General features: G+C 40.5%; 1 protein-coding gene across 4 annotated transcripts; it reads right to left on the bottom strand.

The window, feature by feature from the left end:
• Positions 1-8,367: 8,367 nt before the first annotated feature.
• Positions 8,368-24,576, bottom strand: fam120b (family with sequence similarity 120B). Of its 4 annotated transcripts, none has more exons than XM_034874309.1 (15): positions 24,471-24,576; positions 23,989-24,099; positions 23,250-23,440; positions 22,873-23,006; positions 22,671-22,793; positions 22,189-22,380; positions 21,676-21,946; positions 21,402-21,585; positions 20,938-21,039; positions 19,475-19,647; positions 17,250-17,342; positions 13,749-13,955; positions 13,323-13,443; positions 8,996-9,269; positions 8,368-8,905 (listed from the first exon to the last, which is right to left on the bottom strand). In XM_034874309.1, the coding sequence occupies exons 2-15, from the start codon at positions 24,095-24,097 to the stop codon at positions 8,875-8,877; spliced, it is 2,205 nt and encodes a 734-aa protein (XP_034730200.1). In that variant the 5' UTR covers positions 24,098-24,099; positions 24,471-24,576; the 3' UTR covers positions 8,368-8,874. The 4 variants fall into 4 exon arrangements, with proteins under 4 accessions (XP_034730200.1, XP_034730191.1, XP_034730209.1 ...); XM_034874300.1 differs by having other exon boundaries at positions 23,962-24,099; XM_034874318.1 differs by lacking the exon at positions 24,471-24,576 and having other exon boundaries at positions 23,951-24,037.
• Positions 24,577-27,529: the final 2,953 nt, after the last annotated feature.

The following is a 27,529-nucleotide window of genomic DNA, read 5'->3' on the forward strand; positions in this document are numbered from 1 at the left end:
ATAGTTAAGGTCGGCACTCAAGGCATACGGTGTCCCCTGGCAGAGGCCGTTGCCGATCCATCCTATTTGGAAGTTATTTACTGTGCAGCCTAAAAACTGTGGTATGGTCTCCAGGCTTCATCAGTTGTTAGTGATATCTTGCCGCGCTGACCTTTCTATTGAGAGGATCTGGGCAGGACAGTGCCCAGGCCAGTGTCAATCTTGACTGGCATGATGTCTGGTCTAGCATTCCAGAAGTATCTCGTAATCCAGACCATCAGCAGATTCACTACAATTTAGGACATCACATAGGACATAGCTCACCCCCATGAAAATGCACCATGCGAAAATAATTAACAGCCCTTTATGCACTTTCTGTCCATTTAAAGCTCAAGGTACATTTCTTCATGTGTTCTGGCGCTCTCCTGTTGGTCAGTTCAGGAACTATATTGCATTCAAAATGTTCACCTTGATTAATGTTACTGTAACCATTACCGTCAATGTTTTGATCATGAATTACCTGTCAGCCTTTCAGCTTTCTAAAGCTCAAAAACGTGCTGTTTGCTGGACTTACAGCTGCTCAGAGGATGATTGCAACCCGTTGGAAGCCACCTCATGACTCATCTGTTCGTTCATGGATCCTGTCTCTTTTGGATGTCACATATATGGAACTCTCGACTGCTCGTGTGGGTGGAGCCCCGGGGAAGACTTTGAAGGCTTGGCACAACATTGCTGAGTCCTTAAGGTCAACGCTATAGTCTTTTCAATAGTTTGTGTGTGTGATTCTTCCCTTGTCTTGTGTCTGTCTGTGTGTGTATGTGTGTGTATGTGTGTGTGTGCCTGTTTGTGTCTGTTTTTTCTCTGCACGTGTTGTTATGTTTCCCTCCCTCCCGTTTTTCCTTTCTGTGGCTCACATAAAAACAATAAACACACAGTAAACATACATAAAACATAAGCATACATTATCTCATCCAAATGCATTCAACAAACATCCAACAAACCTCACACAAGACCCGCCAACCTTTCCCCACCAAAGAGAAGAAAGAGGGACATAGGATGGTGGTCTTTCACCTGGGCTTCTGGGCTATTTGAACTGGCCCATGTATATCCTCCTGCCTCTCTGTTCCAACATCCACCTTGCATCACCTGCACCTTTAACATGTCCACAGCACATCACCCTCACATCAATGCACTGCTTTCACTGCGGAACTATTCCCTGCACTACACTGTTTGTTTTGTGTTAACCTTAGTTACATGAATTACAAATATTTTAAGTAAACCTATGGGGTAGACTCAATCCTTGTCACAGGAGAGCTACACATTAGAGAGTGCACGCACGCACGCACACACGCACGCACACGCACACACACACACACACACACACACACACACACACACACACACACACACAGAAGTGAGGGATCCCAGGAGAGGTCTTTTTGAGTAGATGGGCTGACATATGGCCAGCAGACCACTTCACTGGGTGGAGCTGTGTGTGTGTGTGTGTGTGTGTGTGTGTGTGTGTGTGAGGGTGGGGTTGCTGCTGAATGCTCTGACATACGGGTGCAGATTAATAGACCAGTGGTTTTAGACAGTTGAAACTCAGTATTCATTTTCAATGTTGCCCTGCTGCTGTTCTTAAATTCCAACATCCTTTATATTGTTCTTAATCTTTTCTAGTATCTAAAACGACGATATTATGTTTCTCAAGCTTCTTTGATACCAACATAAGCAAAAAAACAAAACAGTCTAAAACTAAACAAAAACCTTTCTGTAAGGGCCACCGGAGTCATTCTTCACATGAAAAGACCAACTGCGCAGACAAAAACTAAAAAACAATTCCAGTAGGCTACCCCCAGTTGTATTTTTTTCTCCTTACCTCTCTCCTTTAGAAACCTTGGAAGCTGCTTACATAGCCATCTATGTCGATTAAGGTATAATACATTTTCTTCCTAGTGTGTAAATGGTCTGGCTGGGTTAGTAGGTCTCATGGTAACAATATCCTCAGGCAGCTACAGTATAAAAAACTGTGAATGTGGAGAGCAAAGGAGAAATGGGATAATGTAGGAGCAGGTCGTCTTGGAGGGTCAACCTCATTTCATCAACATGTGGGAATTCCTCCACTCTGCCAGTCAATTCCTAAACATAAACACATACAAACACCCACACACACACACACTCACACACACACACACACATAGCCATGGGTTGTTCGACAGGCTATTTGACTGAATGGCCCATTGCCATGGTTACAGCAGCACTCCATCAGTCCATTCAAGGAACAGATGGCCGATGTGCAACAGGAGGCATATGTTTCAATGAACACACACGCACACACACACACACGCACACACAGACACACACACACACACACACACACACACACACACACACACACACACACACACACACACATACACAAGCATGGATGCGTCCCCGCTCAGAGGGAGGGTATTGAACAACCAGCAGCATATGTTCCACTAGTCAGAGAGCATTCATTCAAGGATAGACAGAGAGAGAGAAGAGGAGGAGGGGGCTGTGGAGGGGAGAGATGGAGATACAGGAAAGGCAAAAGAGCAAGGGAGGGATGGGTGGAAGTGGAAAGAGATAAATAAGGATGAGAGACAGAAGGGAGGGAGCTGATTGGAGAGTAAGAAAGAAGGTGGGACAGAGATCTCCGACTCACCACTGGAACCGAACACACTGGCTCTGTGAGCTGACGTTGACATGGTGGTGAAGACCTTGGTCTTTTGCTGTTGAGTAAAAACCTTAAAGCATAAAGGTCAGGTAGGATTTTTGCAATACAATGCAATAATAAACAGTGAATTATTTACTCGATATAGACTGAGATTTTGTTTTAAGGTAATTCCTGTTTTTCATTATTGTTTGTGTCAATTTGTGTAGTCATTCCTAGGAAACTTCCAAGGAAATGATTGGGAAAACACGGACCCATACAAAAAGGGTTACCCTGCAGGTTTTTTATTTCATTACAGATGGTCCATCCAAGGAACAAATTCGTTTAGTGCTCAGCTGTGTCTCTAGAGGCCAAATCACTCTTTTTACATAAATCCAACCAGGTTGATCAATCTCACAACACCAGCTTACTAAATTATGAGAAACAGCTTCCTGTTTACACGCTCCACCATTCCCGTTAACAAGGAAACTAATTTTATGTAAATATTGAGCTGCAATGAGCACTTTTCCCTAACAGTTTATTGCAGTGAGCATAGTACAGTGTATTTTTATTTCATGTCTATTTTAAAGGTAACGTTCAAGAAGTTGGGATATACACTCAGCCATAGTGTTTCTTGACAAACAGCAGTTTATCATCAACCTGGCACTACTGTGGATGTCTCTCCTGGTTGCCCGGCAACGTCACTGTGACAACAATGAAGTCACTGCAGCCAGCTGTTGTTTGTATAGTTGAAGCACAAAACTCCCTCTCATCTTTTTGTATGGATCACACACAGGGTATGACGTGTAAATGAGTGTGCTGGTAGGCAGATTGGGTTTAACTTTGGACAGAGTGTAGGTGTTTTCCTCTTTTTCCAGACTTTATGATGAGCTAAGCTTGAAGCCTCTTGACTCCAGCTCCATTACTAAAAAAGTTTTTTATTGCAGGAGAGAGGGTCTTTTCACAAAACCGGACTCTTTGCATAAAAAAATGAATATGTTTTTTTTTATGTATGCGGAAGTACAGTCTATAGTTCAAGCAACAGGTCCTAATGCCAGCAGCAAACCTCCAAGTGATGTTTTTGGTTCATTTACACATACTACCAACACATTATACATCGCACATTATACGATACAATGTCGGTTGAACATTGGCAAAGTATTTCTTTAATGAACGGATGTAAGAGTGGTATGGTGTCAGTCCTCTCAAAAGAGAAAAATATTGTGTTTTCCAAAAATGTTAAACAATTTGTTCAATAAAACACTCACATGCCATATGGACGTTGAAAGAGTTTTTGGTCACTGGAGAGGAAAGAGGGCCAAGTGTACCCCAGGGAGGAGTTGCTTAACAATTTATGATTGCACTGCTCAGACACCACAGCGGCAAACAAAAAAATTGCCAGCAGTGATTGTAAACCCTTTCATGAACAAAGTGTTGAAAGGTAAGCCTTCGTTCAGCTTCAGACTTGGTTGTTAGTTTAATATGAGAGGAGAGAATAGAGATCAAACAAGAGAAACAAGACATTTTAGGTTGATACAAGTTATTGAAGTTTGTTATCTGCTCTCTATTCACAGTTGTATGCTCAGTTTTCTCTCATTTTCCATTCCTCTCTCTATGTCCAACTCCACCACATTAGACAGTGTGCTAGTTTTACTTCTCTCTCTCTCATGCACACGCACACGTACACACACACACACACACACACACACACACACACACAGAGAGAGAGTCAGGGAGTTGTTCCCTTTCTGTTTTGGCCTCAGCAGAAAGCAGTTTATATTTATAGACTCTGTTGTAAATACAGAAGGGTTATATTTGGTCACTAGGGCTCGGTGTATTTTTGGATGCCTGTGTCACTTTGGTGCGAGCCTCAGTAAAATGGACAAAAAAATAAAATAGGATACAAATAACAGAGCCATTTCTGTCGCCAAGATTCTTTGACGCGCACACAGGCACGCACGCACGCACGCACACACAAACACACACACACACACACAATCCCACAGCTCACCCTGTATCTAAGAACGAGACAACACCAATTGGGAGGTTTTTACATAACAACACTTTAATCTGAAGGTACTTGTTAACTTACAAGAACATATGTTACTCACCATATAATAATAACAACAATTACCCTGTATAACAAGCTGGTTTGATGGCAGGTTGCTGTGTGTTAACAAGTGGTGTGGTTGCGGTAAATTGATGTCTCCTCTCACGTTTTCTTCCAAACTGCTGTTAGTGGATGCTTCTCAGAATTAGAACAAACAAGGGAGCATCATTCACCTTACCATACTTAGCGACAACCGTTGCAACTGTCTGCAACTGAATGTCACTTTTTTCACCTATTTGGTTGTAAATTAATGTCTAAAAACAGTGTGTGTGACCGGGATAGGACATAGGATGGGGAAGGCAGTACAGTGTGCAGAACGAGCGTCCAGTTTACTTTTCTAGCACATGCCCAGTCGGTGCGCTTGTAGTGCAAACAGTCCACAACCACACAGATTTGGAAACCATGAATTGGCCTTTAGACGAAAAACTTAAGTTATTACAATTCCTCCTGAGGGGAACATAAATGCCTGAACCAAATTTCATGGCAATAAATCCAATAGTTGTTGAGACATTTACTTAAAACCACATATGTAAACCTCATGAGTGAAGTCAGGGGATCAAGCAAGTTGGTAAGACTTTGACTTTAATCAAAGCACGCCATTATACAATATCAGATAGAAGCGGAAAAATATCATAAACACCTCTACAGTGGGGGAATGCTGGGGGAACTACAGCAAAGTACATTTACTCAAGTAAAAATTTGAGGTACTTATACTTTACTTGATTCTTTTCATGCAAATTTCTACTTCTACTCCGCTACATTTCAGAGGGAAATATTGCACTTTTTACACCACTACATTTTTCTGACAGATTTAATTACTAGTAAATTTACAAATTAAGGTTTTTGTAAAACACATGTAGTTTATAAAATACGTTGTTTTATTGTAAATGAATCTACCCAACAATAATAGGCCTACAAGTACAACTGAATGATTAGCTGATTAAACACTTTTCCAGTTTTTTTTTTACTTTTAATACTTTAATTACATTTTCCTGATGATACTTACATACTTTACTTAAGTAATTTAACTTTACACAGAACATTTTCAATGCAGGACTTTTATTGTGATAGAGTACTTTTACAGTGTTGTATTAGTACTTTAACTTGAGTACAGGATCTGAATCCTTCTTCCACAACTGCACTTCTGATAAATACTACAATATAACCATGCAGGGTGGTGATGGTGCAGTGAATATGACACATGCCTTTGGTGCTGGAGACAGTAGGGTTCAATTCCTACTGCAATCAACCAGTGTCCCTGGGCAAGACACTTAACCCCTAGTTGCTCCAGAGGCGTGCAACCTCTGACATATATATCATTTGTAAGTTGATTTGGATAAAAACATGTAATGTAATTTAACACCTTTCCAGAGGTAAATTTGTAGAACTATGAAAGAGTAACTCCGCCACAAGGGCATCTTTGCTTCAGGTGAAGTTTGTTTATGTGGTTTTGTGGCCACATGGGATCCATTTAGTTGCCACCCATTGCAGCCACCACTGGACACCACAAAGGGTTTCAATCAAATCCCCTTGGTCCAGCTGGGTTACACAATTGGGTGCACAGTTTGATGACTTTGGCAGGAAGAAAGCCTCAGAAAGTTTAGATAAGTTAGAGAGCGTGTTAGACAAAATAGAGTAGACAGTCTGTTGAGGGACTGCCACCGGAGAGGAAAGAGGCCTGAGTCTATCCCAGGGAGGAGGCCTTGAAAGGGGGTTTGACTGTTTGTCTCCCTGCTGCTGGAGGGACCACACCCAGACCTCCTCCTCCACACACACACACACACACACACACACACACACACACACACACACACACACACACACACAGGAAGCTGATCTGTCAGGCAGTCAACAGGGTTTCCTGTGGTTGAGGCAAGACTAGTGACTCAGATTGCTTGTGTTCTCAAATTCATCTGCTCTCTTTTCTCCACTCTCATCATGTTTTCTGTAGTAGTTTTGTGCAGTCTCTATTCTTAGTCTTTCACCTCTCCATCACTCACTCCTCTGGTGTGTTTCCTCTTGTTCGTTTTCCTCTTCTCAATGTTTACTTCTCCTCTCTAATATACACTTCTTCATTTCCATATTCACTTCGTTTTCTCCCCTCTTCCTCTCTTTTTAAGCTTCCATCCTTTGATTCCCCTTAGACATAGAGAGCATTACTCCTGCCGTTATTTTAATTATGTAGAAGGGGCAACTGGACTTGAGTATGTATGTTGCGTGCCCCACCCTTGTTGTCCCTCCTCATGCATGCACACACCCACACCCACTCTACCCACCACAGTTACTAACCTAAAACCACACACACACGCTCTGTGTTTTCTACTGCTGTGTCTGGACTGAGAGAAAAGACATGGAATGGACGCTTTGGTCACATCCACTTTGAAAGCTCTATTAATCACTGAGCTGTTCAATTTCTTCGTCCCTCAAACCCTTCAAAACTTCAGCATGAAGATTAAACTTTTCAAAAGTCACCCTCAGGAAAGAATCAACAGCCTCTTTCACACGTGCACTGACCCTGTAAATACACTGGCAGTTTTAAATGTCACATCATGTGTGAAAATGTCACAACGCTCTGACTATCTGCCTATATGCAGCATTACTGTGACTCTTCCTCAGCAACTCAATGTGAATTGAATGCCGTCACATTAAATTACAAATTTGGTTCATTGTAAGTCTATAGGTCATGTTAACTTTGCAATCTCCATCTCTGTTAACAAAATCAGGGAAACAAAGCCTCACACAACGGTACATCTAGGCAAGCTGTGCAAACCTTCAATAGCTTTAGCCCTCACTGCATGTCTCTACATACAATTGTAAAAAACTATTAAATATCCCTAAAAACATAACAACACAGTAACACAATACAAAAGATTACTATCACAAACACTGTCTTTGTACTATGTGGTTTTTAAAAGTCTTCGGTCCTCCATCATTGTTGGCATTCATTTGTTTTAGGATCAAACCGGAGTGATAATGATAAGCATGTATCTTCAGTCCATGTAAGACATATTGCTTGTAGCAGCCTGTATCTGGCCATGTGTAATAAGTGTATCATTAAAGTACAGGAGGGAAACCGATGTAACTCTCAGCTCTGTCACGCATAACACAGTCTCACCATCACTGTATCAACAATCTGATTTCCTCTTATTTGTTGAGAAAATCATACTCACAAATTTTTTACTGCTCTGCTTCTACACACACCCCCACACACACACACAGGAATGAGAGCCCTTTGTGGCTGTGGAACCTTCTCTGCATCCTTTTCCTTTGATGGATTTTTTACGACTTATCACGGTGCTACAGGAAATCACTGTAAAGGCTATACAGTGGTAGACACGTTTGTATGTATGTTAAACTGTTAAACAATAGTTTAGCATACAGGTTGGTACCTCTTACAGACAACTCAGATTCTTCTGTGAATGAAAAAAGTACAAACTCAAGTTACCTCATGTTTTGTTTGTCATGTCACAAACGGTTCTTAGTATCACTTTACAGAAATGTATAAATCTGCTGTACTGATGTCCTATTTCAGCCGATATTTGATACCAGCATCACTGTTTTTGTAGTTAAAACCTTTAAAGGATTAAGCAGTTGGACACACACAGCTTTTAAGATCTTTGTCCTTTTATTGTCAAAAGATAAGAGGTGATAACAGGCTTGAGGATAAACTATTAATCCACTTCTCAGTGTATGTTTGAAGTTGCTCATTTCTGTGTTTGTTTGGTGAGTGATCATGCGTACTGTTCATTTTCTGTAACAGTGAGACAGGTAAGTTGCCCTGAGATGAAGGAGAGGCTTTAAAACGATTGACTTTTCAAGTCTTTACTACCCATTATGTCAATAGGATTATTTTGGGAGACACAAAAAGACAAATTCGGGTTAAACTGGCAATTTAAAGGATGTGCTCCTAATCTCTTCATTCTGCCTCGTCTTAATCCCCATTTTTCAATTTACTGCATCTTTTAGACAAACATTTCTGACGGTTAATTCACTAATCAGTTTGTTCAGAGAAATTTGATTCCTTTGCTCTTTTTATCATGTCTTTCCCATCTTCTTAAATCCACTCCTTTAATCCTCCTCTTCTCTTCACTCCTCTCTGTCCGGGGTAGAGTTATGTTCCTGGTGCAGAAGGATGCGACCATCTGAAAGGACAGGATGAAATGTGACAATATAGAGCTAAGAACCGAAGAAACATTTGAGAAGAGGAACATCTTGTTCCACACTGGTGTTACCTCGGAGACAGCTGGTATCTGCCTCTGTTGCGGTATGATGAACCTCTGGAACAATTTGGAGGACGGCTCATGTCCTGGGGTCCTCCATCATGGCAGTTTGGATGAGGATGAGGACGGAAATGTCCTCCTCTTATCCCTCCTCCTCTCTCCCACAGTCTCTCTGTGTTATCAGATTCTCTAGGGTATCCCCTTGCCTCCCCTCTCTCCCTCCATCCTGCTCCATGTCGATGGTCTTCTGTCATCTCTCCTCTTTCCCTCCAGTTTTGAACACCACCTAAAAGTAAGAAATGTAATACTGATAAAGGAAAGGAAAACGTATTTTGTTACAATGAGCGATGAGACCTACATCAACTATAATAACAATTTCAGTAATTTCACCTAAGACATTTCTGTATGTTGTGTTCTGTCCGTGATCGTCTCACTGGTTTGAAGTGCAACAAGCTCTAACAGAAAGGTCTGGTATTGGGTATTTCTGTGCCATGATCAAAACTGGCCACTGGCAGTCAAATCTGATTAAACAACACCCAGATGAAGCAGCTACTTGAGTTATTGGGTGTTAAACTTTTAACTTTAACTTATTCAGTCTTGAAAAAATGTTCTGTTACAGAGACATACTTAAACCGAATCGTTTGGTGCTTAAACCTGTAGCGACCATTTTTTTAACTTAAAGGCAGCAGATGTGCACACAACATTGACATGCCATTTCATTTGAAGTTGATATGGCAAACTGTTTCCTATTTACACATCCAGCTGTTACAGAGGAACTTCCGGCGGCACCTGAACAATCACAAAAATGAAATGTCCTCGTTATAGACAAGGTGCTGAGCAGCCATAACTGATGCCGATGAGAGCGGGGAGAGGGAAATAAAAAAGTTGTGTAAAGTTGTGGGCATAGAGTAATGGAACCAATACGTTAAGTCTGACTTTGTTGAAGTTAAATGCCCCACTTTTGTGCAAAAAGCATCAACACCCACACATACACACACACACACCCCTTTAAAGTCTGTCCGCAATTATTTCAAATCTACCCACAGAACAGCCCAAAAATCACAAATGCCATATCAAGGACATGAACACTCATCAAGTCTGACAAACGCCGCCAGTGTTGAAAGCCGAATTATTCAGAGAAAAATAAGTTTCATGAAACTGAATGCCTACAGATCTCCTTTTCGTAAATGTCAACTGTCAGCGAACAAATAAAAAACTCCAAATAAGATGAAACATATGTTTTGTATTTATGGTCTGTTGCTCTACTACTGCTAAAAAAATCGATTAACAGACACAACAAGTTAAATTTCTTTATACATCCTGTTTAGCTACCATTTAAAACTATTCTTTCTTTCAGGAAAGCTTGTGACACACTTTTCACATGAGAAACTTTGACAGATGTGGCAGATTTCAAGACAATTACAAAGTGCTTGAAAAAAAATACCAAGTCCAACTTTAGACCTTTCCAAAATGGAGCTGTAGCCTGCTAGGCCAAATCCGGCCGCCATCCTACCGTTGATCCACTCACGGAGTGTGAAAGTACAGAAAAAAGCACTTGAAAGCATGCCATGCAGAAGTCTTTGTGTAGGGCAGGCCACAAGCACCTAAACTTTTTTTAAGGTCTGTTTCTGAGGTTGGAATGTCTTCTGGAAAGGTTTTAGTTTCTCAGACTGGGAATTGAAATTAAACCAAAATAGGGAGACAAATAAAATAAGAGATTATATGTTCTTCCTATGTCAGAGGAGATTTAAAGGAAGTTTCATTAAATTAACACTATCACAGGATAGATTAGAGGAAAGAGGTACATCACTTCTCTCAGTCAAAGTAAAATGCTCTCTACAAATGGGATCCAATCTGAACAGAAGTTATTTTAATTGACTTTTTGTCGTTTTAGAAATAAACGTAGGAGACGCGGGAGAGCAGCTCACTGTTGGAGTGTGATTGTACAGGCAGGAGGGCAGAGGAGATATTTGCTGAGGAGACTAAACATCAGGCGTGATTCCAAACAAAAACCAAACCAAGCCCTCAACGATACCACATAGCGCCACCACTACTCTCACGCACACACATTCTTACTCTCACTCTCTCACACACACACACACACACACACACGGTATCCCCACAGTTCTGTAGTAATGATTGGTGTCTGCGTCTGGCAGAAATGAAACACTGAGGTATAAAGAGTGTATAACCTTCCATCTATAAAACCAGAAACATCCTTGTGAGACCCACAAGGGTTGACTTGGGCAAAACGCAGACAGTTCGGCGCAATTTGAAGACTCTGCGCCAACATGGCAGGCAGAGAAACGGTCGCAAAAAGAACTACGGGTTCACGTTTTATGAGCTACAGCTGAGTTGTCTTCTGAGATTGACCACTGAGCTGGACAAGTCTTGTACCAACATGGAGCTCAACTTAGCCTAACACTGCAGCGAGGGGCATAACACACACCGGTCACATTAACAGAAAACAAAATAGTACTGGTGTAAGAGGGTACATATGTCTAAAAAATCTGTGTATAATGAGCTGGAAAGGCGTTTAGAGAGTGTCAAGGCTCTGCACACAGCATCAGAAAGAGAACAATAAGAAACAAAGAAGAGAAACAGAGAGAGGGTGAAGAAAAAAGTAAAGACAAATAAAGGAAGAGGACTTAGAGGGGAATGACTGAGGGGAAGGGGAGCACAGAGAGAGGAGAGACAGAATAGAGAGGTCTGTAATCAGTTAGTCTTGTTGTGTGTCTTAAAATAGAGCTCTCTGAGCCTATAAACAGAAACCTACTATTAGTAGTGCACTGACAAAGCAAGTCTCGAATCCAAACGTGCATGTGTGCGTGTGCGTGAGCACACACACACGGAGGTATATGCATTAAGGCCGCAGCACACATGGAGCTCGTTACAGCGTGGCCCTCTGGGTAATGTGGTTTGGTGAGGGGCACCAGAGAACTACAACCACAGATGAACTGTCAGATTAAAATGCTGCTTCTCTGTTTGGCTCCAGTATTTTCATCAGTTTTTACATACTTTGTAAAACAACAAGTTGTGCTTACTTTGGACAGTGATTAGAAAAAAAGACTAGCTCCAAAACATAAATACGGAACTACTACGGCCACTTAAAATAATACAGATATCATAACATTACTATTATATTTTTTGGGGGGCATTTTTGCCAATTTATTGGAGGTTTTACAGTATACAAAAGAAACACGGGAAGACAAAGAGCAATGTGACATGGGACACACAGGTCCATAGCCAGATAATACACCAAGGACATTTTGGTTTTACGGAACTCATCTTAACCAGGGGCCACCAGGGTGCCCTAGAAACATTTCTTAATTCAGGTCAAAATGTTTTTCCGTCTCTGACCTGTATTTAACCAGGATGGTCACGAGCACAATATCAAAAACCCTTTTTCCAAAGAGTCCTTGCCAAAATAGCAACATAATTATGTTAAACAAAACAACACAGAACCAACATTCACAGACAGAGTGAGTGTTGAGTAAGAGTAAGGACGCAGAAAACATCACTTATGGCTTTGATAACTTATGAACATACACAGCATCTCAACCAAGAGCTGAAGTACAGAGTAAAAAATGACAAACACCAAAGTACGGTTTACATTTTGTACTACCTTGTCATTTGCAAGTTCCTTCATCATTTCAAATAGAAATGATCCTAATGAAAGATCAATTTGAAACAGTACAAAATTTGGCAAATTTAAAGACAGATTTGCCATACTTTAATCGTTACTATTCTTTTGTTTTTGATTAAGTATGTGGGTTACTGTGTCATTTATAAATATGTAATGTATAATAATAATAATAATAATATTGTATACTATATATATATATACACAGGGGGAATTATAATTTGCACTCTATTGTTATTACACAAAGGCCTAAATTACACACACATGCTCAATGTGTATACATGCACTGAATGGAGATGTCAGAGTGAGGGGGCTGCCTAGGGAAAGGCGCCCCCAGCAGTTGGGGATTCGGTGTCTTGCAGGAGGTGAACTGGCTCCACCCCAGCTACCAGTCCACCACCATACTGGTTCATTTGGGGACTTGAACCACCGACCCTCTGGTTCAACCCAACTCAACTCCCTGTTGACCGAGCTACTGCTCTATACTGTATAAACATATATGTACAGCTACATCTTTACAGACAAAACTTAGACAAACAGCGCTGTTGATGGCCCTGCCCTAAGATGATGACAATCCGTCACAAACAACACCGGTCGCAAGTGAAAAGAAAGGGTTCACATGAACTGAAAATCTGTGAAAGTCAGGTCTCTATAAGGACCATAGATAAAGACATGTGAATCAGCCTTATGGCTTACCTGGTGTGGTTTTATGCCTATGTTCTGGCACATAGGGTCTGGACTGCAGAACTCTGCCTCGCTTCCTGCAGGTTTCTGTAAGTTTCTCTCTCAGGCAGAGAAACAGAGACAAACAGGACGCCTGAAGTGAAAGGCAGACAATAAGATTACACGTCTCAAAGTCATGCTTTTAGTGTTCATACATGGTAAAAATAGAATCATACAAAGAAACAAGCACTTGCAACAGAATACAACTTTATATATTTTTCCTTTTCTCAAAATCCCCCCCCCCACCACACACACACACACACACACACACACACACACACACACACACACACACACACACACACACACACACACACACACACACACACACACACACACACACACACACACACACACACACACACACAAACACCTTTCTCTTTTTCCGTCTCCACTTACATCGCTGTCCAGCAACACAGTCTTCTCTGTGCCGCTATGTGCCAGCAGGTACTTTGAGTGGAACAGTCGTCCATCGAAGCTGTGCCAAGGCATCAAGGCAGCACTGGGCAGCGGGCAGCCACTGGCACAGTTAGCACCCAGCAGGTGGTTTAGTCCTCGGACGTAGAGGGATCCCAGCTGCACTGCACGACTGGAGAGGAAAGGCAGCTGAGAATGGAGGAGGAAAACAAATTTGGTTTTACAGTTGGTCGACAGTATATCATCATCATGAGGCTCGATACTTTGGAATATCTACTTTAAAGATGAGACAACGATGACTGCAGCGACAGTGACTCTCTTTTGAGCTGCCAGTAGGTCATACTTAACTTCAAATAAAACTTAAAGTGTAAGAACATATCTTGACATATTTGTCATGAAAATCACATCAACAAAGCTCGTTGAACTGATTTTAATTGGAAAAGGTAAAAAGTGGAGGTTGAGGCCTCCATAACAACTGTAGTTTCAATCAAAACACTTCAAATATCATCATATAGCGTAGCAAAGTATCATTTAAACAGTCTTGCTGTAAAGAGCGATGTGTTTATTCAATATGCTTAGTGTCACTATCTGTAAAACAGAATCTGAAGATCAAACTCACAGCTGCTAAAATAATTGGTTTTTTCCCAACCCCAATTTGCATAACCTTATCTGATCATGACACATAAATCAAACAATTAATAAAGACTCAGATCCCTTGCTATCTAGATAGCTGGGTGAAATTGATTGGCTAGAGGGGTTTCTATATTTGACAGTAAAACTTCTTTGCCTGGATTTGATCACCGCAACAAAGTTCCCCACTAATATGTGTGTAAAATGATGCAGTATATGTGGCATTTGAATGAGTCTTTAAACTTAAAAAAAAGAAAAGTTACACTTCATATTGTGACTAAAGACAGGAGAAAATATGAAAATGGTAAAAACATTTTAGATCAATATTTTTCTTAATGTAATGTTCCACAAGTTCCTATGTTGTATCAAGTAAAGTGTTCCAATCCACAAATAATTATATAAATAGTGAGTCAGCAAGCCAGAAAAATATCCTTTTCAACCCACATTTGGATAAAGAACTCTTTAAATGTTGTCTCAAAAGCAGTAACTGGCTAAATGTATTATAAGAGAAAAATTTTCTTCACATGTTTTATGTTTCTACAAAATAAGTGCTTGTGTAAATATTCTTTTAACAATGGATACTGTTATGCTGGTTTGAGTTGAGCCATTAAAGAAAAAACAGGACGAAGGTTATGTTGTTTGCTGAAAAACACCATAAAAGGTAGCACCAGAGAGCGAGAAGAAAGACAAAACTGGAGGACAATAAAATAAGAAGAGAATGCTGCAGAAACGGAGAACGAGTTAACTGTGACAACAGCAGTCAATAACAGGAGGCAGATGTTCTCTGTGTGTGCTTTCTGCTCTCACCTGTCCTCTAGCAGATACACTGATAACAGTGATTGTGACACACACACACGCGCACGCACACACACACACACACACACACACACACACACACACACACACACACACACACACACACACACACACACACACACACACACACACACACACACACACACACACACACACACACACACACACACACACACACACACACACACACACACACACACACACACACACACACACACACACACACACCTGCCACCTGCTTCCAGTCAAACACAGCTTCACCTTCTGAAAACAATGAATCACTGAACACAGAGACACAAAAGCTTGAAGGAGCACACCAACACAAAAAAGAAAGGAAGAAAAAAAGAGATAAAGAGCAACGTGAAGAGAGACAGAAAAAGAGAAAGTGGTCGAGAGTATCAAGTAGAATTAAATAAGAACAAAGACAGAAACGGGTGTGTGTGTGTGTTTGTGTGTGTCCAGTGGGGTGGAGTGTGCTTGGTGTAAATAGCTCCATGTGGTGAGCGTCAGCCAGGACAGACAGGCGACTGTCGCCAGCAGCAACACTCTCTCTGTCACACACACACACACACACGCACGTGCACATGCACGCACGCACGCACGCATACGCATACACACACACAAAATCCCATGGGGAGGAATGTTGCAATGAAACTAACGCATCTCAAAACCTAACCACAATCCCTTTCGCTGAACACACATACAAATGGTGTGACTTATTTTCACTCAGTAGAACACGCGCGCTATTCTAATTTATTTGTTTTATTCGTGGAAACAAATATAGAAGCTGGTTTTGATCATGTGCAGTGATGTGCTAAATGAAGCATGTTACTCTGCGCGCACGCACACATACACACACACACACACACACACAGATAGAAAAAATTGATTGTGTGTTAACCCACCTCTGGGAGTTTATGCAAGTATATTCATATGTTTAGCTAGTGTGTGTGTAGTTATTCCATACACTAGTGACTCAGTTAACCCCTATCACGAGGCTCTGAACTTCTCCCAGACAGCATATTCAAATCAACGCCCAGCCCTAATTATTGTGTAGAAAACAGACGAGCAGCAAAAATACAAATTACTTGACATAAGTATGGTAATTAAGCAGTAAAAATAAATGGGGCTACAACAAGGCAGCAAAGAGCGACAGCCGTTTTCCCAGAGAATGGGAAAGCATAGCCGACTCTCGGATTCTCGTATCTGTTAGAGCTCACAAGTCATGTCCACCGAGCTCACTGAAGACAAGTAATGATACTTTCTCGCTGATTTCCGTGACACTTCTGTCAAGACTGAGGCTGAACTGAATAATTGAGTATCACCATTATTGATTAATCTATGAATTACTGTTTTCAATTAAATCAAGCATTTAGTAAAAATTGTGAAAAATATTAGGATGATGTAACATGTTAAGCCTACATCTACATCTACAACAGGCAGTTTTAATTTGTTTGTACTTTAATATAGCACCAGTAATCATTTAAAATACTGCAACCTAAAAAGATAAAAACAATGAAGCTGTTATTTGGTCTGGTCTCCTGGATAAAGAAGAGCTGAACTTCCTAACAGTTGATTATCAGCTATAACAAGGAAAAAAAAGTCTTCAGCATGTCACAAAAAAGCATCAGCGTTCAGATTGTGTCTGTAAAAAAATTATTTATTGCATTTATATTACAATTTTAAAAAAGGAATCTTGAAACTTGTGTTTTTTTTTTTACTTTGAACTCGGTGAACTGATTTGTAAAAATCTATGATACAAAAATACTATCTGCAACACAACCATAATTGTTTGGGTGCTTTGTTTTGTTTATTTGTTTGTCTTTCTGGAGACACAATCAGCAGTTTGTGTTTTCTCCTCTTTCTATAACTGGAAACATTTTCTGAGCTGTGTTTGCAACAAGAGGCCTTCTTACTGTCAACTGCGGAGGCTATTGTCTTCTTGCCGCATGAAACTCAACAACTTTAGGGTGCAATGGGTCAAAGGGAGTAAAAATCAGAAGACAAAATATGTGATCGTTTGTGTTTGTAGCTGACCTTGATCTGTTGAAGCTCCTGAGGGGATTTTAGTCTCATACACACAGCCTGACTCAGGTAAGCATCCAAGTCCTCTTGTGACAATGTTTGTACCTGAAAACATACACACAAACAAACACAAAAAACACACAAACACACACACACAGAAGACAATATATGGTTAGCCAATTCAATCACATCCCAGTGTGTCTTCTGTATGGGTCAGTATGTTTTGTCTGCTCTCTGTGCCACAATTCAACAGAGAAAGAAACAATGCTGAATGCAGAGCAAGGCTGCCCAGTTGTGTGTACAAAACAAACAAACCCCGGAGCTATTTAAATGGAAGAGTGACGAGGGAATGTGAATGCAGCAGTGATCAGACAACAACAGCTACTGTTGTCTGTCAGCCAGACTACTCTAACGGGCCGTCGAACAAGCTGCTCTTCTGTCTGTCCATTGGTCCTTCATTCATTTAAAGGATTTGCTCCAACTGTCTGTCTCTTTTCCCAAAATCTGCATCTGTCTGGAAGGCTGCCTGTTCATCTTTCTGTCTGAGTTATGTTAGGTAAGATTATTTGGTAGAAAATAGGTCTAACCTACAAAGGTGTAGGGTTAACATCCTCATTTAGCTGGTTTGTTGAAACTACACTGATCGTATGTTTGACCCTGGCAACACTTCATGCTTTTCAGTTGTCCTTTGGAGTTCAAATTAAACTGAGAAAACAAGACAGTTCCTTCATGGCAAAGTGATCTGTGTTGTTTTTTTTATTGGTAACTTAACTCAGCTCAATTGTAATGATGTTATGAACTTGCTGGGTGAAAGTCATTTCTATTTTGACATTAGGGTCCAGTTGGAGAGGACATTTTACAGCTTTTAAATTAAATACCAATAGAGATGTTTTTTTGCCATTAAAGGGGAACTCATGTCTAACTTTACCGGTATTGGGGATGTGTAAAATCTAAACCCTTTTGTGGCTCCAGAGGGAGCTGCAAGAAGTCCAAATAACTGCCTCAAGTGATGTCACTTGATGTCAATTTTGATTAGGGCTTAAGACTACAAGTTTGAAAATAAAAAAAATCTGGAGGTGAGAAGTTAGAAAGAAGTTGGGTGAGCAGACCACTATAAGCAGTTTCTATAAAACTCAAGATAACATTTGAGATATAATTTTTTGAAGATCTGTTTGTTATGAAGTTGAAAAACGTATGATTCTAGATTTCTATAATTTTTGTTTTAGCTTCTGCAAAATGACGCATGTACCTTTATCCAGGTAATGTGATCATGTGACCTCTTTTGTGTTAAGCTTACTCAGATGACGTCAATGCAAACCGAAATGACAAATCTCTGTTTTTTCACACTCTTTGAAAAGTGATCACAGTGTTGGAGGAATTGAAATTAAAAACAAGGCATTATAACCGGATTACAAACTGCACTTATGTTTATTGTTTGATTTACAACCATAAGAAATGGCTCCTAAGATATTCAAAGCCCCTGGGTGGTTGTAAGAGCAGTTGTTGACGCAAAAGCTGGGGTTACAGAAACCAGTGTCTGTGGCTAAAGTGGGCACCCAGTGGGTGATAGTGGCAACCATTAAGCCATTTAAAACAACACAAAAAGACTGTCAACAAGTGATGTTTAACTACAAATCCCAAGTTGACAAAAGAGCGGAATAATTGCTGTTGATGTTATAGACCCAAATCAAAAGCTGATTTGTGTGTTTAAATGTCCCCAAATGCATTTGGTCTTTCATTTTCTATTTACATTAATCACCAGGTGTATCTTTACGACCCATACACTTACATTATTATCACTGATGCCATTGTGCTCATCTGCTAAATATAACAGCTTAACTTATTCAATAAAAGCTAAGCAGTCACATCAATCACAGTGAAGTACCCATACCCAACACGACTCAAGAGAAAGGTGTATTGGAATACATACTGGTATAAGATCAGAGGCAATCAACATGTATTTTTGATAAAAATAAAATTAAGGACTTTCAATTCGTCATGCTTGTACTGGCTGACATAAATACAGGCTGATACATTTACAAGATTCATGAGATATGAGTGTAAATAAGTCCCAAAAATTAAATCATTGAACTGCTTGTACTTTTCTCAAAGGTTTATATGTAGCTAGACAAAATGTTTCCACCTTTTTCTGTTCAACTCATTGAACTTACTAGCCAATGACTAACTAACTTAAATAAACTAACTAACTCAAAGAAACAAGAAAGAGTTAGCACTACCTGGAGGACTATGTAAGTGACCAAGCAGAGAGCAGCCAGAAGGGAGTCTTCAATAGCCCCATACAACTCCGAGTACTCCTGGCAGTCCAAAATTAAAAGGAAGGATTTCAGGCGAAGAGCAGAAACTTCAGGACTGGTGCTGAACCATAAGAAGTCCAGACTGGGCTGATCACCTACACATTGAGACAGAGAAAAATACTGTGTGGCTATGCTCAAAGACATTTGTCACAAGAAATGTGAGAGGATTTGGAGCTTTGTAAACTTAAAGTACAATAGACTGGCACAGTTTATCATTCAAGTGAGACAAAATCAACACAGAACTATGACATACAAACCAAAAATCTACTCATCTTCTTAATTAGCATCCGCTGGTGTAACTACAAACCTCAATTCCAATGAAACTTGGACGTTGTGTAAAACGGAAATGAAAACAGAATACAAAGATTTGCAAATGGTTTTTAACCTATATTCAACTGAATGCACTACAAAGACAATATACTTAATGTTCAAACATAAACTTTTTGTTTTGCAAATATTAACTCATTTTTAATATAATGTGTACAACCCGTTGCAAAAATATGTGGGGTAGGGGCATGTTTACCACTGCGTCACTTTTCCTTTTAACAACACTCAATAGGTTAAATTCATTTCCACTCTTGGTTAATGTACAACTTCAGTTGCTTAACAGTCCGGGGTCTCTGTTGTCATATTTTGCGCTTTATAATCCAAATTTTAAATGGGGACTGCAGGCAGGCCAGTCTAGTATGTCTTAACTAACAATGGTTTTCCGAAGTGTTCCTGAGCCCACATGGTAACGTCCTTTACATAATGATGTTAGTTTTAATGCAGTGCCACCTGAGGGATCGACGGTCAAGGGCATTCAAGTTTGGTTTTTGGCCTAGCCGCTTACACGCAGAGAGTTCTCCAGCTTCTGTGGATCTTGGACTGTAGATGATATCCCTAAATTCCATGCAATTGTATGTTGAGAAACACTGTTCTTAAACTGTTGGACTAATTCCACATGCAGTTGTTCACAAAAGGGTGAACCTTGCCACATCCTTGCTTGTAAAAATCTGAGCCTTTTGGCAATGCTTCTTTTACCCAATTAACCTTTTCACCGATGGAAAGTTCTAAACAGGTGTTTTTAGAGCATTGATCAACTTTCCCAGTTTTTTGTAGCCCTTGATCCTGGTTGCTGAAACATGTTGCAGGCATCAAATTCAAAATCAGTAAATATTTGAGAAATAAACATTAAAGTTTACCAGTTTGAACATTAAATATCTTGTATTTTTAGTGTATTCAATTGAATAGGTTGAAAAGGATTCCGTCTTTATTTATTTACATTTTACACAACGTCCCAACTTCATTGGAAACAGGGTTTGTAGATTTAAATCAGATTTTTGTCGTAACCTGAGCCAAAGAATACAGAGACCAGTATATGAATAAACTAAAAGGTACAGTACCTGGGAAGCCAAGTGGGACAGGGTTGACCATGTCAGGTTCCTTAAGGGGGTTTCCAGAGTAGACAAACCACTCCCTGATTCTTGGAAGGTCAATACTGCCGACTGAAAACAAGCAAAGTTAAGGTTAGACTTGGATTGACTTTGCACTTTTGTTTTTTGTATAAACATTCTTGTCTTTATTTTTAAACTTCAGTATAGATTGAGGTGTGCGTACAGTAAATGTATGTCCATGTGTATATGCACAGTCTACATGATTGACATAATATGGGCTCTTCTCTGCAAATTTGTGGGTGTCTACCTTCAGACCTACATTTGTCTGTTTCTGACTTTATGATCAGATATTTTGTTTCTGATCTGACTGTGTGTGGGTGTGGGTGTGGGTGTGTGTGTGTGTGTGTGTGTGTGTGTGTGTGTGTGTGTGTGTGTGTGTGTGTTTATGACCTCCAGTAAGTATACTGTCCTACCATCATGCCCGTGCAGAAGCAAGAGCCCATAGATGCGTTGTCTGCAGGGCTTGTAGACGAGGGCCTGAGGCAGTAACTCTGCGTTCTCCTTGTCCTCTAGAGTGTTGCTACATTCATTGACTCCCTCAAACACAACACTGTAAACCATGAAACCTTCTGCTGCTACATGCTTTTCTCTACACGCCTGGGGAATACCACAAAATAAAACATAATACGCCCAAAGGGAATTTGTTACTCTCAAAACATAAACAACAGAATGAGGTACAGAACATACCTTTAATATTTGGGGACTAAAATGTTTCTCAAAGGCAGAGGCAGAGGGAAGTGCAGACATGTCATCTTGCTGAAGAGCTTCTTGTCCAGGGAGTAAGTAAGAGTGAACCCCCCTCTTTAGTAGCTCTCTTTGAGGAGCTGACAGATTCAGAGACTGAGGGATAAGCCCAGTCTCTTGCTCCTCTCTGTCCCTCAAGGAGCTCACAAAATGGGATACAGCTAGCACCATCTGCCCCTGAGGAGCACCAGAGTGACGTACAGGACTGTTTATCCTGGGACACAATAAAATTGTTGTCATGTAATGACCTTTTCTTCACTTTAACAAGATGAGTGCTTTTTATTAAAAAAAAGTGTGAATAAGTGCATGCCATATTCGTGTTCCCATAATTACATATAGTCAATGACAAATTTAACAATTATCTCAAAGAGGATAAGAATACAAATTAAATTTCAAAATGTATACATTTTAACATATACAAAAAGAGAGCAAACCCAAAAGCAAAACCCCAGAAACCTGTATGCTGCCATGGCGTTGTTCCTGATGTGCTGCATCTGCTCCTGTGACACCACATCGTTACCAAGCAGACAGGCCAGCAGTGGTAGCTGGGTAACAGTCAATCCAATTGTTTGGCAGAGCCTTTGTCGGTGGTACATGACAGTAGTGAGGCTGTCCATCCGCAGCTTTGCCACAGACAAGTAGAGGGCACTTTAAGAGATAAAAGTACATGTTCAGATCAGGCATGTTATCCACATTTCCCATAGAATATATTAATCTATCAATCAATCAATACATCCAGTTTATTCATCACATGAGATCGTACAAGGTATAATTCCAGTGAAATGTAATCCAGACAGCTACATCGATTTGTACTGATGTGGTTAGCCATTTCATCAGAAGGTTTTAACTGACCAGAAGGTACTGTAGTGCAAGTCTACATATCTGCAAAAAATCCAACAAAGTACAAAAGTATTAACAACATGATCATTTTAACAAACCTGTCATATATGATAAAGTCTGAATCCTGTCCTAGAATTCCCATACTGCCATGCTGACGAGCATAGCTGGCAATCTCGTAGTCAGCCTCCCGCACTGAGCAAAACACTTCCTGGCCCAATGACCTGACAGAGACATACATTACATTTTGTATACATTTTGCACAAGAGGGCTACTGCATCATAATCTGATTTGTATGCTGACCTGAGAGCAAAGGGTGTGAATGATGCCAGACCTGAAGGCAGACAAAATAGCTCTTTACCAGGCTGCTCTCCATGTGCCTTCAGGTAATGGAACATTTTAGAAACCTCCCCATTCACTCTGTGTCTCCTCTTCACCTGTGGACAGAAGAGATGACCGGTTGAGTAAACTCCAGGCTCTGCAAGTACTTAGCTCAATACGGGAGACGTTCAGTAAATCATGTTTATATGTTCTAAAGACTGTGACATTAATAGCATTTACACTTTAGTGTTACAGGAAAAAATGTGTCACTGAACTCTAAACACAGTAGTGGATTGACTTTCAACATATTCAAGTTCAAACATTTGAACACCACAAGTTCCCAGAGTATCCTTACTTACCCACTCCTGTCTCTTCTGCTCTTCCACAACCCCATCAAAGAAGAAGACAAGTCTGATGCCTGCTGAGTTGAAGGCCTCCACCCAGCTCTTTAGCACATCCATGTATTCCCTCCACTGCCCCCCACACACCCAGTCCTTACATGAGTACCAGTGGCGCAGGCAGGCCATACCATCCACAACGAGTGTGGGGTCTAAATCAGAGTGAAAACAGAAACATAATAGAGAACAGGCCTGCATGTTAACCCACTCTATGAAAAGACACCTCCCCAGTAGTAGTCAAGACATGTGTAGTTTCCTGCTTCATTAATCTTTTGGTTTACAAAGCCTACATCTATTAGATCATCAAAACAAAACATGTTCTCCTTAGTGCTTCCAGTCAGACTGCTAGCCTTGGCTGTCACTGATTTCATTTTTTCTGTATTCCTGTTAGCACTACTGTTATCTTTCAAACTATTAGCAATATGTTGAGGTGAACGGCAGTGTTGGTATTGTTGTGTATGTAACTACAAATCGGTTTAAAATTAGAAATACTGGACAAACATTTAAATGCTTTCACTGGTATTGTGCCATAAACAATTATATTGTGAGTTATATTGAAGTGCTTTTGATTATTACATTACAACATCTCTGTCAAAGGACTCTCTACACTGTTATCTGCTCCTATTAAAATGTATTGTTTCATACACTAGTTGCACAGTGACATGCACTCAACTGGTAGTGTTATATGTGGTTGTGCAACCTTGCTGGTTTTTGGCAACATGTTGTCTGGCCATGTCTCTCAGGTTCACAGTCACACAGGCTTCTGGACAGCAGCGGTCCATAAAGTACTGAAGACCTTTTACACCCATTTCTACAGAGAAGAAACAAAGAAACGGAGTCACAGGGAATTCATTGGAAACGGTTATGACTTTAAGGTTATATTAGAAAGATGCTTAATCATGCCCTGTTCGTAACATCTTATATTTGAAGTATTAAAAAAGTTTCACATCGCTACAGGACGATAAACACGATGAGACTGCTTGCCAGGTTATTCAGCTGTTGTCAGTGTTTAACGTTAGTGGGAATAGATCTGAATGCTAATAGTTAGCTTAGCTGACTTCTAGCCAAACTCATTTATTACGAGACTGCGTTAACTGTCCTTACAAACCAACTCGTCTTATACTAAGTTATGTCTGTAAATCCTTTCACCCCATGGTATTCCTTCACATAGTATATACTGACTTTAAAATTGCGATGTACGTGAGCAGTTTATCCGTGTAGCGTTTACTTGATGTAAATTCAACTTACTTCCTATTATCTACGCGTGGCGTCATCACGCTGCAAAACGGCGCACGGAGACAACAAAGCAACTTTGTTATCTGTGTGATTAATCCAAATATAAAAGACTACGCATGCATAAAAATAAAATGCATCCTTTTAACAAAATTTGGGAAAATATCTTAGATCATCATTGTAATGATGTGGTAATGAAAAAAATAAACATCTTAGTGTGTTTTTTGTGGGCTCAGTCCGCTCATAATAACTCCCCAGGCTAGGATCAGAGACGGGCTAATTGCTCTCCAAGCTCTCCTGGAGAATGGGGGCTCTTTTCTAAAGTCACAAGCTATTAGGTCTACCTTCTCAACACAAAGCACCCCCGTCCCTTCCACTCTATTGTCCGATTGGAACAGAAATAAAGAAAGGGACATATGCTGGATGTCAATCCAGCTGTCAGCATCTGTCGTTCCTCAGCCAGATGCTCTGTGGACTGGGAGGACAATCCACCCCTCCCAGTCAACTGATCTTCAAGCGGGAGGAGCTATGTGGTAGATATGCCCCCAATAATTTAACTGGAGAGTTATGACCAATGGTGTCATGAAGACCATAAGCATTTGGGTTTTAGATATAACTTGGTCAATGGTTTGTGCAGTGGTTCCAAAAAGACCTGAGACTATGTTGATTGTAGCTCCATTTTAAGTCTATATGTTGGGATCACCTCAGTCTTGAGAAGGCTTTTAGGAAACAGGGCTCCAGACATGTGCAGATGTTGAATAACCAGATGCTTTACACCTTCTTCTCTTGGCTATCATGTCTTAAAGTTACATGTTCAAAAACTGTTATGCTGCAGAGCTTCAGGTAATTTCTTAGGTTTAGGTCCATGTTGATATCCTGATACTAAGACCAAATTGCTATTTGTATTTGCAAGTAAACAAGACATGATGCTTTACAAAGCAGAACATCAACATAACGTTAAAAAAGTGTACTAAACAAAAGAGGGCACTGGGACTTCAGAACAGATAACTAGATTTAGAACATCTACAAGCACATGTGTTATATATACTATACAGTTGGAAGTTGTCTGATAGTGAAGTGATCTGTCAACAGATTAAGTCCTTAATGGATAATTTAGCTTTACATATTGTTCTTATCCAACATTAATTCTATTAATAATGGGTTTGTCTGGGAGGAAGTGGAGATAGTCACCCAGCAGTGAGATGGTTGGACAACAGGGGGCTGCGGAGCCAAAAGATTTGGCATAGAAAAAAGGAATGAATTGGTGTACAGAGCCGGAAGGCATGACAATAAGTGGACAATGAGAAAATAGTAATCTGGGTTTCCCATTCACTTCAGTTTGTTAATTGTCTTCTTAGCTTTATATGGGAACTTGTTTTGGAATTGCAAGTCCCAGTAAATAGGTTGTTGCATGTATTTTGCCAATTTATACTGACTTGCTAGATGTTGTTGGCAAGAAGTCTGGAATTGAGATAAGGTTTTGTATTTCAAAATAAAAATGTGCTTTGATTTTTTTTTTTTAAGTTGATACCTTACGGTCTATGGTATAGTATGTGTCCCATCAAACTCACACACTGACTCGAGAAAAATATAGTTTTTACAACCAGCAGGTGTACACACACACAATGCCCACGTACCGGACACAGATACTGTATACACATGCTTTATTCAAGCCCCTGTGTGTCTCCTCTATATGTGAACAAAAGACCAAAGGTAGGAAGGGGTTTATATATTCTAGCATCCCATTTTCAGGGTTTGGGTCTGTGCCCATTCATGTTGGATCTTTTGAACTTCTTCCTCACTTACTCTTCTTTCTCCTCTTCCATCTCCTCCCCTTTGAGTCTCTGCCCCCTGTTGCCTCCCCCCTCCTCCCCAATCCTGACCAAAGCTTGACTCAGGAGATACAGAGGCAGATGTTCCAGGAGCACACGACTGCCCTCAGCCCTACCCCCCATCCCCTCCCATTTGTACTGGATCAGCAGTTAACCCCCGGAAAGAATTGACCATACAAGCACGCTCACACACACACACACACACACACACACACACACATACAAAGAACACCGCTGCACAAATCTGCACTGGCTCAACAGTTGTCCAACTGAATGAACAGCATGCCAAGTGCTGTCCAAATCCCCTCAGTGCCCCTGATAGTAGCCACCCTGAGGTCAGGCCTGGTGTCAGCGTCCAGGGCCCAGGGTCTCTCTGGGCAGCTGGCTTGGCTAATCCTGCTGCTGGAGGCCACTAGTTCTCAAACTAAAGGCCAAGGACCCCCAGGGGGCCACAGGGCAGGGATCTCAGGGATCATGGAGTGTGCGATTTGTTCAAAATGCAGTTTTTTTGTTTGTTTGTTTGCTTGTTTTAAGTCCATTAAACATGATACGTCATAGTGTACCGAGCCTTTAAATGTGACAACAATGAAGTGAGAATTTAAAAGCCAGGTCATCATCATTACAAATACAATTCATCACAAATGACAAAACTGCAAATCTTCACATTTAAAAAGCATGTAATATTTGCCAATTTTGCTTGCAAATTGACTTGATCAAGTAATCAATGATCAAAATACTTGATGAATTGATTCAGCTTTACTTAATGGGAACAAGCAGATGTGTGAAACATGCAGAATATGAGATGAAAAATGTTGACATATTTTCTCACTAAATTGACTGTCTATCTTTTATCTTACGCTTTATCATATAGCCTACTGTAACACAGGTATACTACAAGTTTGTGTCACACATTGAGACTAACAGGTGGTGTAAGTTGTTACATTCCTGACTAGGATGGTAGGTAGGCAGCCTCAGGTCTTTGTGGCTCAGATGGGGAGGGAACATGCGAGTCTCAAGTTTCTGACATCACAGTGTTGTTGTTGCTGGGGGAGTCTTATCCATCAAGTCAGCGGCCCTGCCACACGACTCTTCCTATCTATCTATCTCTCTATCTAGCCATCTATCTACATCTATCTATCTATCTATCTATCCATCTATCAGTATATATATATATAT

Source organism: Etheostoma cragini, chromosome 1, assembly GCF_013103735.1.
Source record: "Etheostoma cragini isolate CJK2018 chromosome 1, CSU_Ecrag_1.0, whole genome shotgun sequence".
Taxonomy (NCBI): domain Eukaryota; kingdom Metazoa; phylum Chordata; class Actinopteri; order Perciformes; family Percidae; genus Etheostoma; species Etheostoma cragini.

Excerpts from the sequence above, each read along its gene's own strand:
- fam120b (XM_034874300.1), bottom strand. The coding sequence starts at position 24,097 with ATGGGTGTAAAAGGTCTTCAGTACTTTATGGACCGCTGCTGTCCAGAA. Across the intron at positions 23,007-23,249 it reads AGCAGAAGAGACAGGAGTGG|GTGAAGAGGAGACACAGAGT; the intron begins GTAAGTAAGGAT and ends TTCTGTCCACAG. Across the intron at positions 17,343-19,474 it reads TCACTTACATAGTCCTCCAG|GTACAAACATTGTCACAAGA; the intron begins GTAGTGCTAACT and ends GTATGTTTTCAG.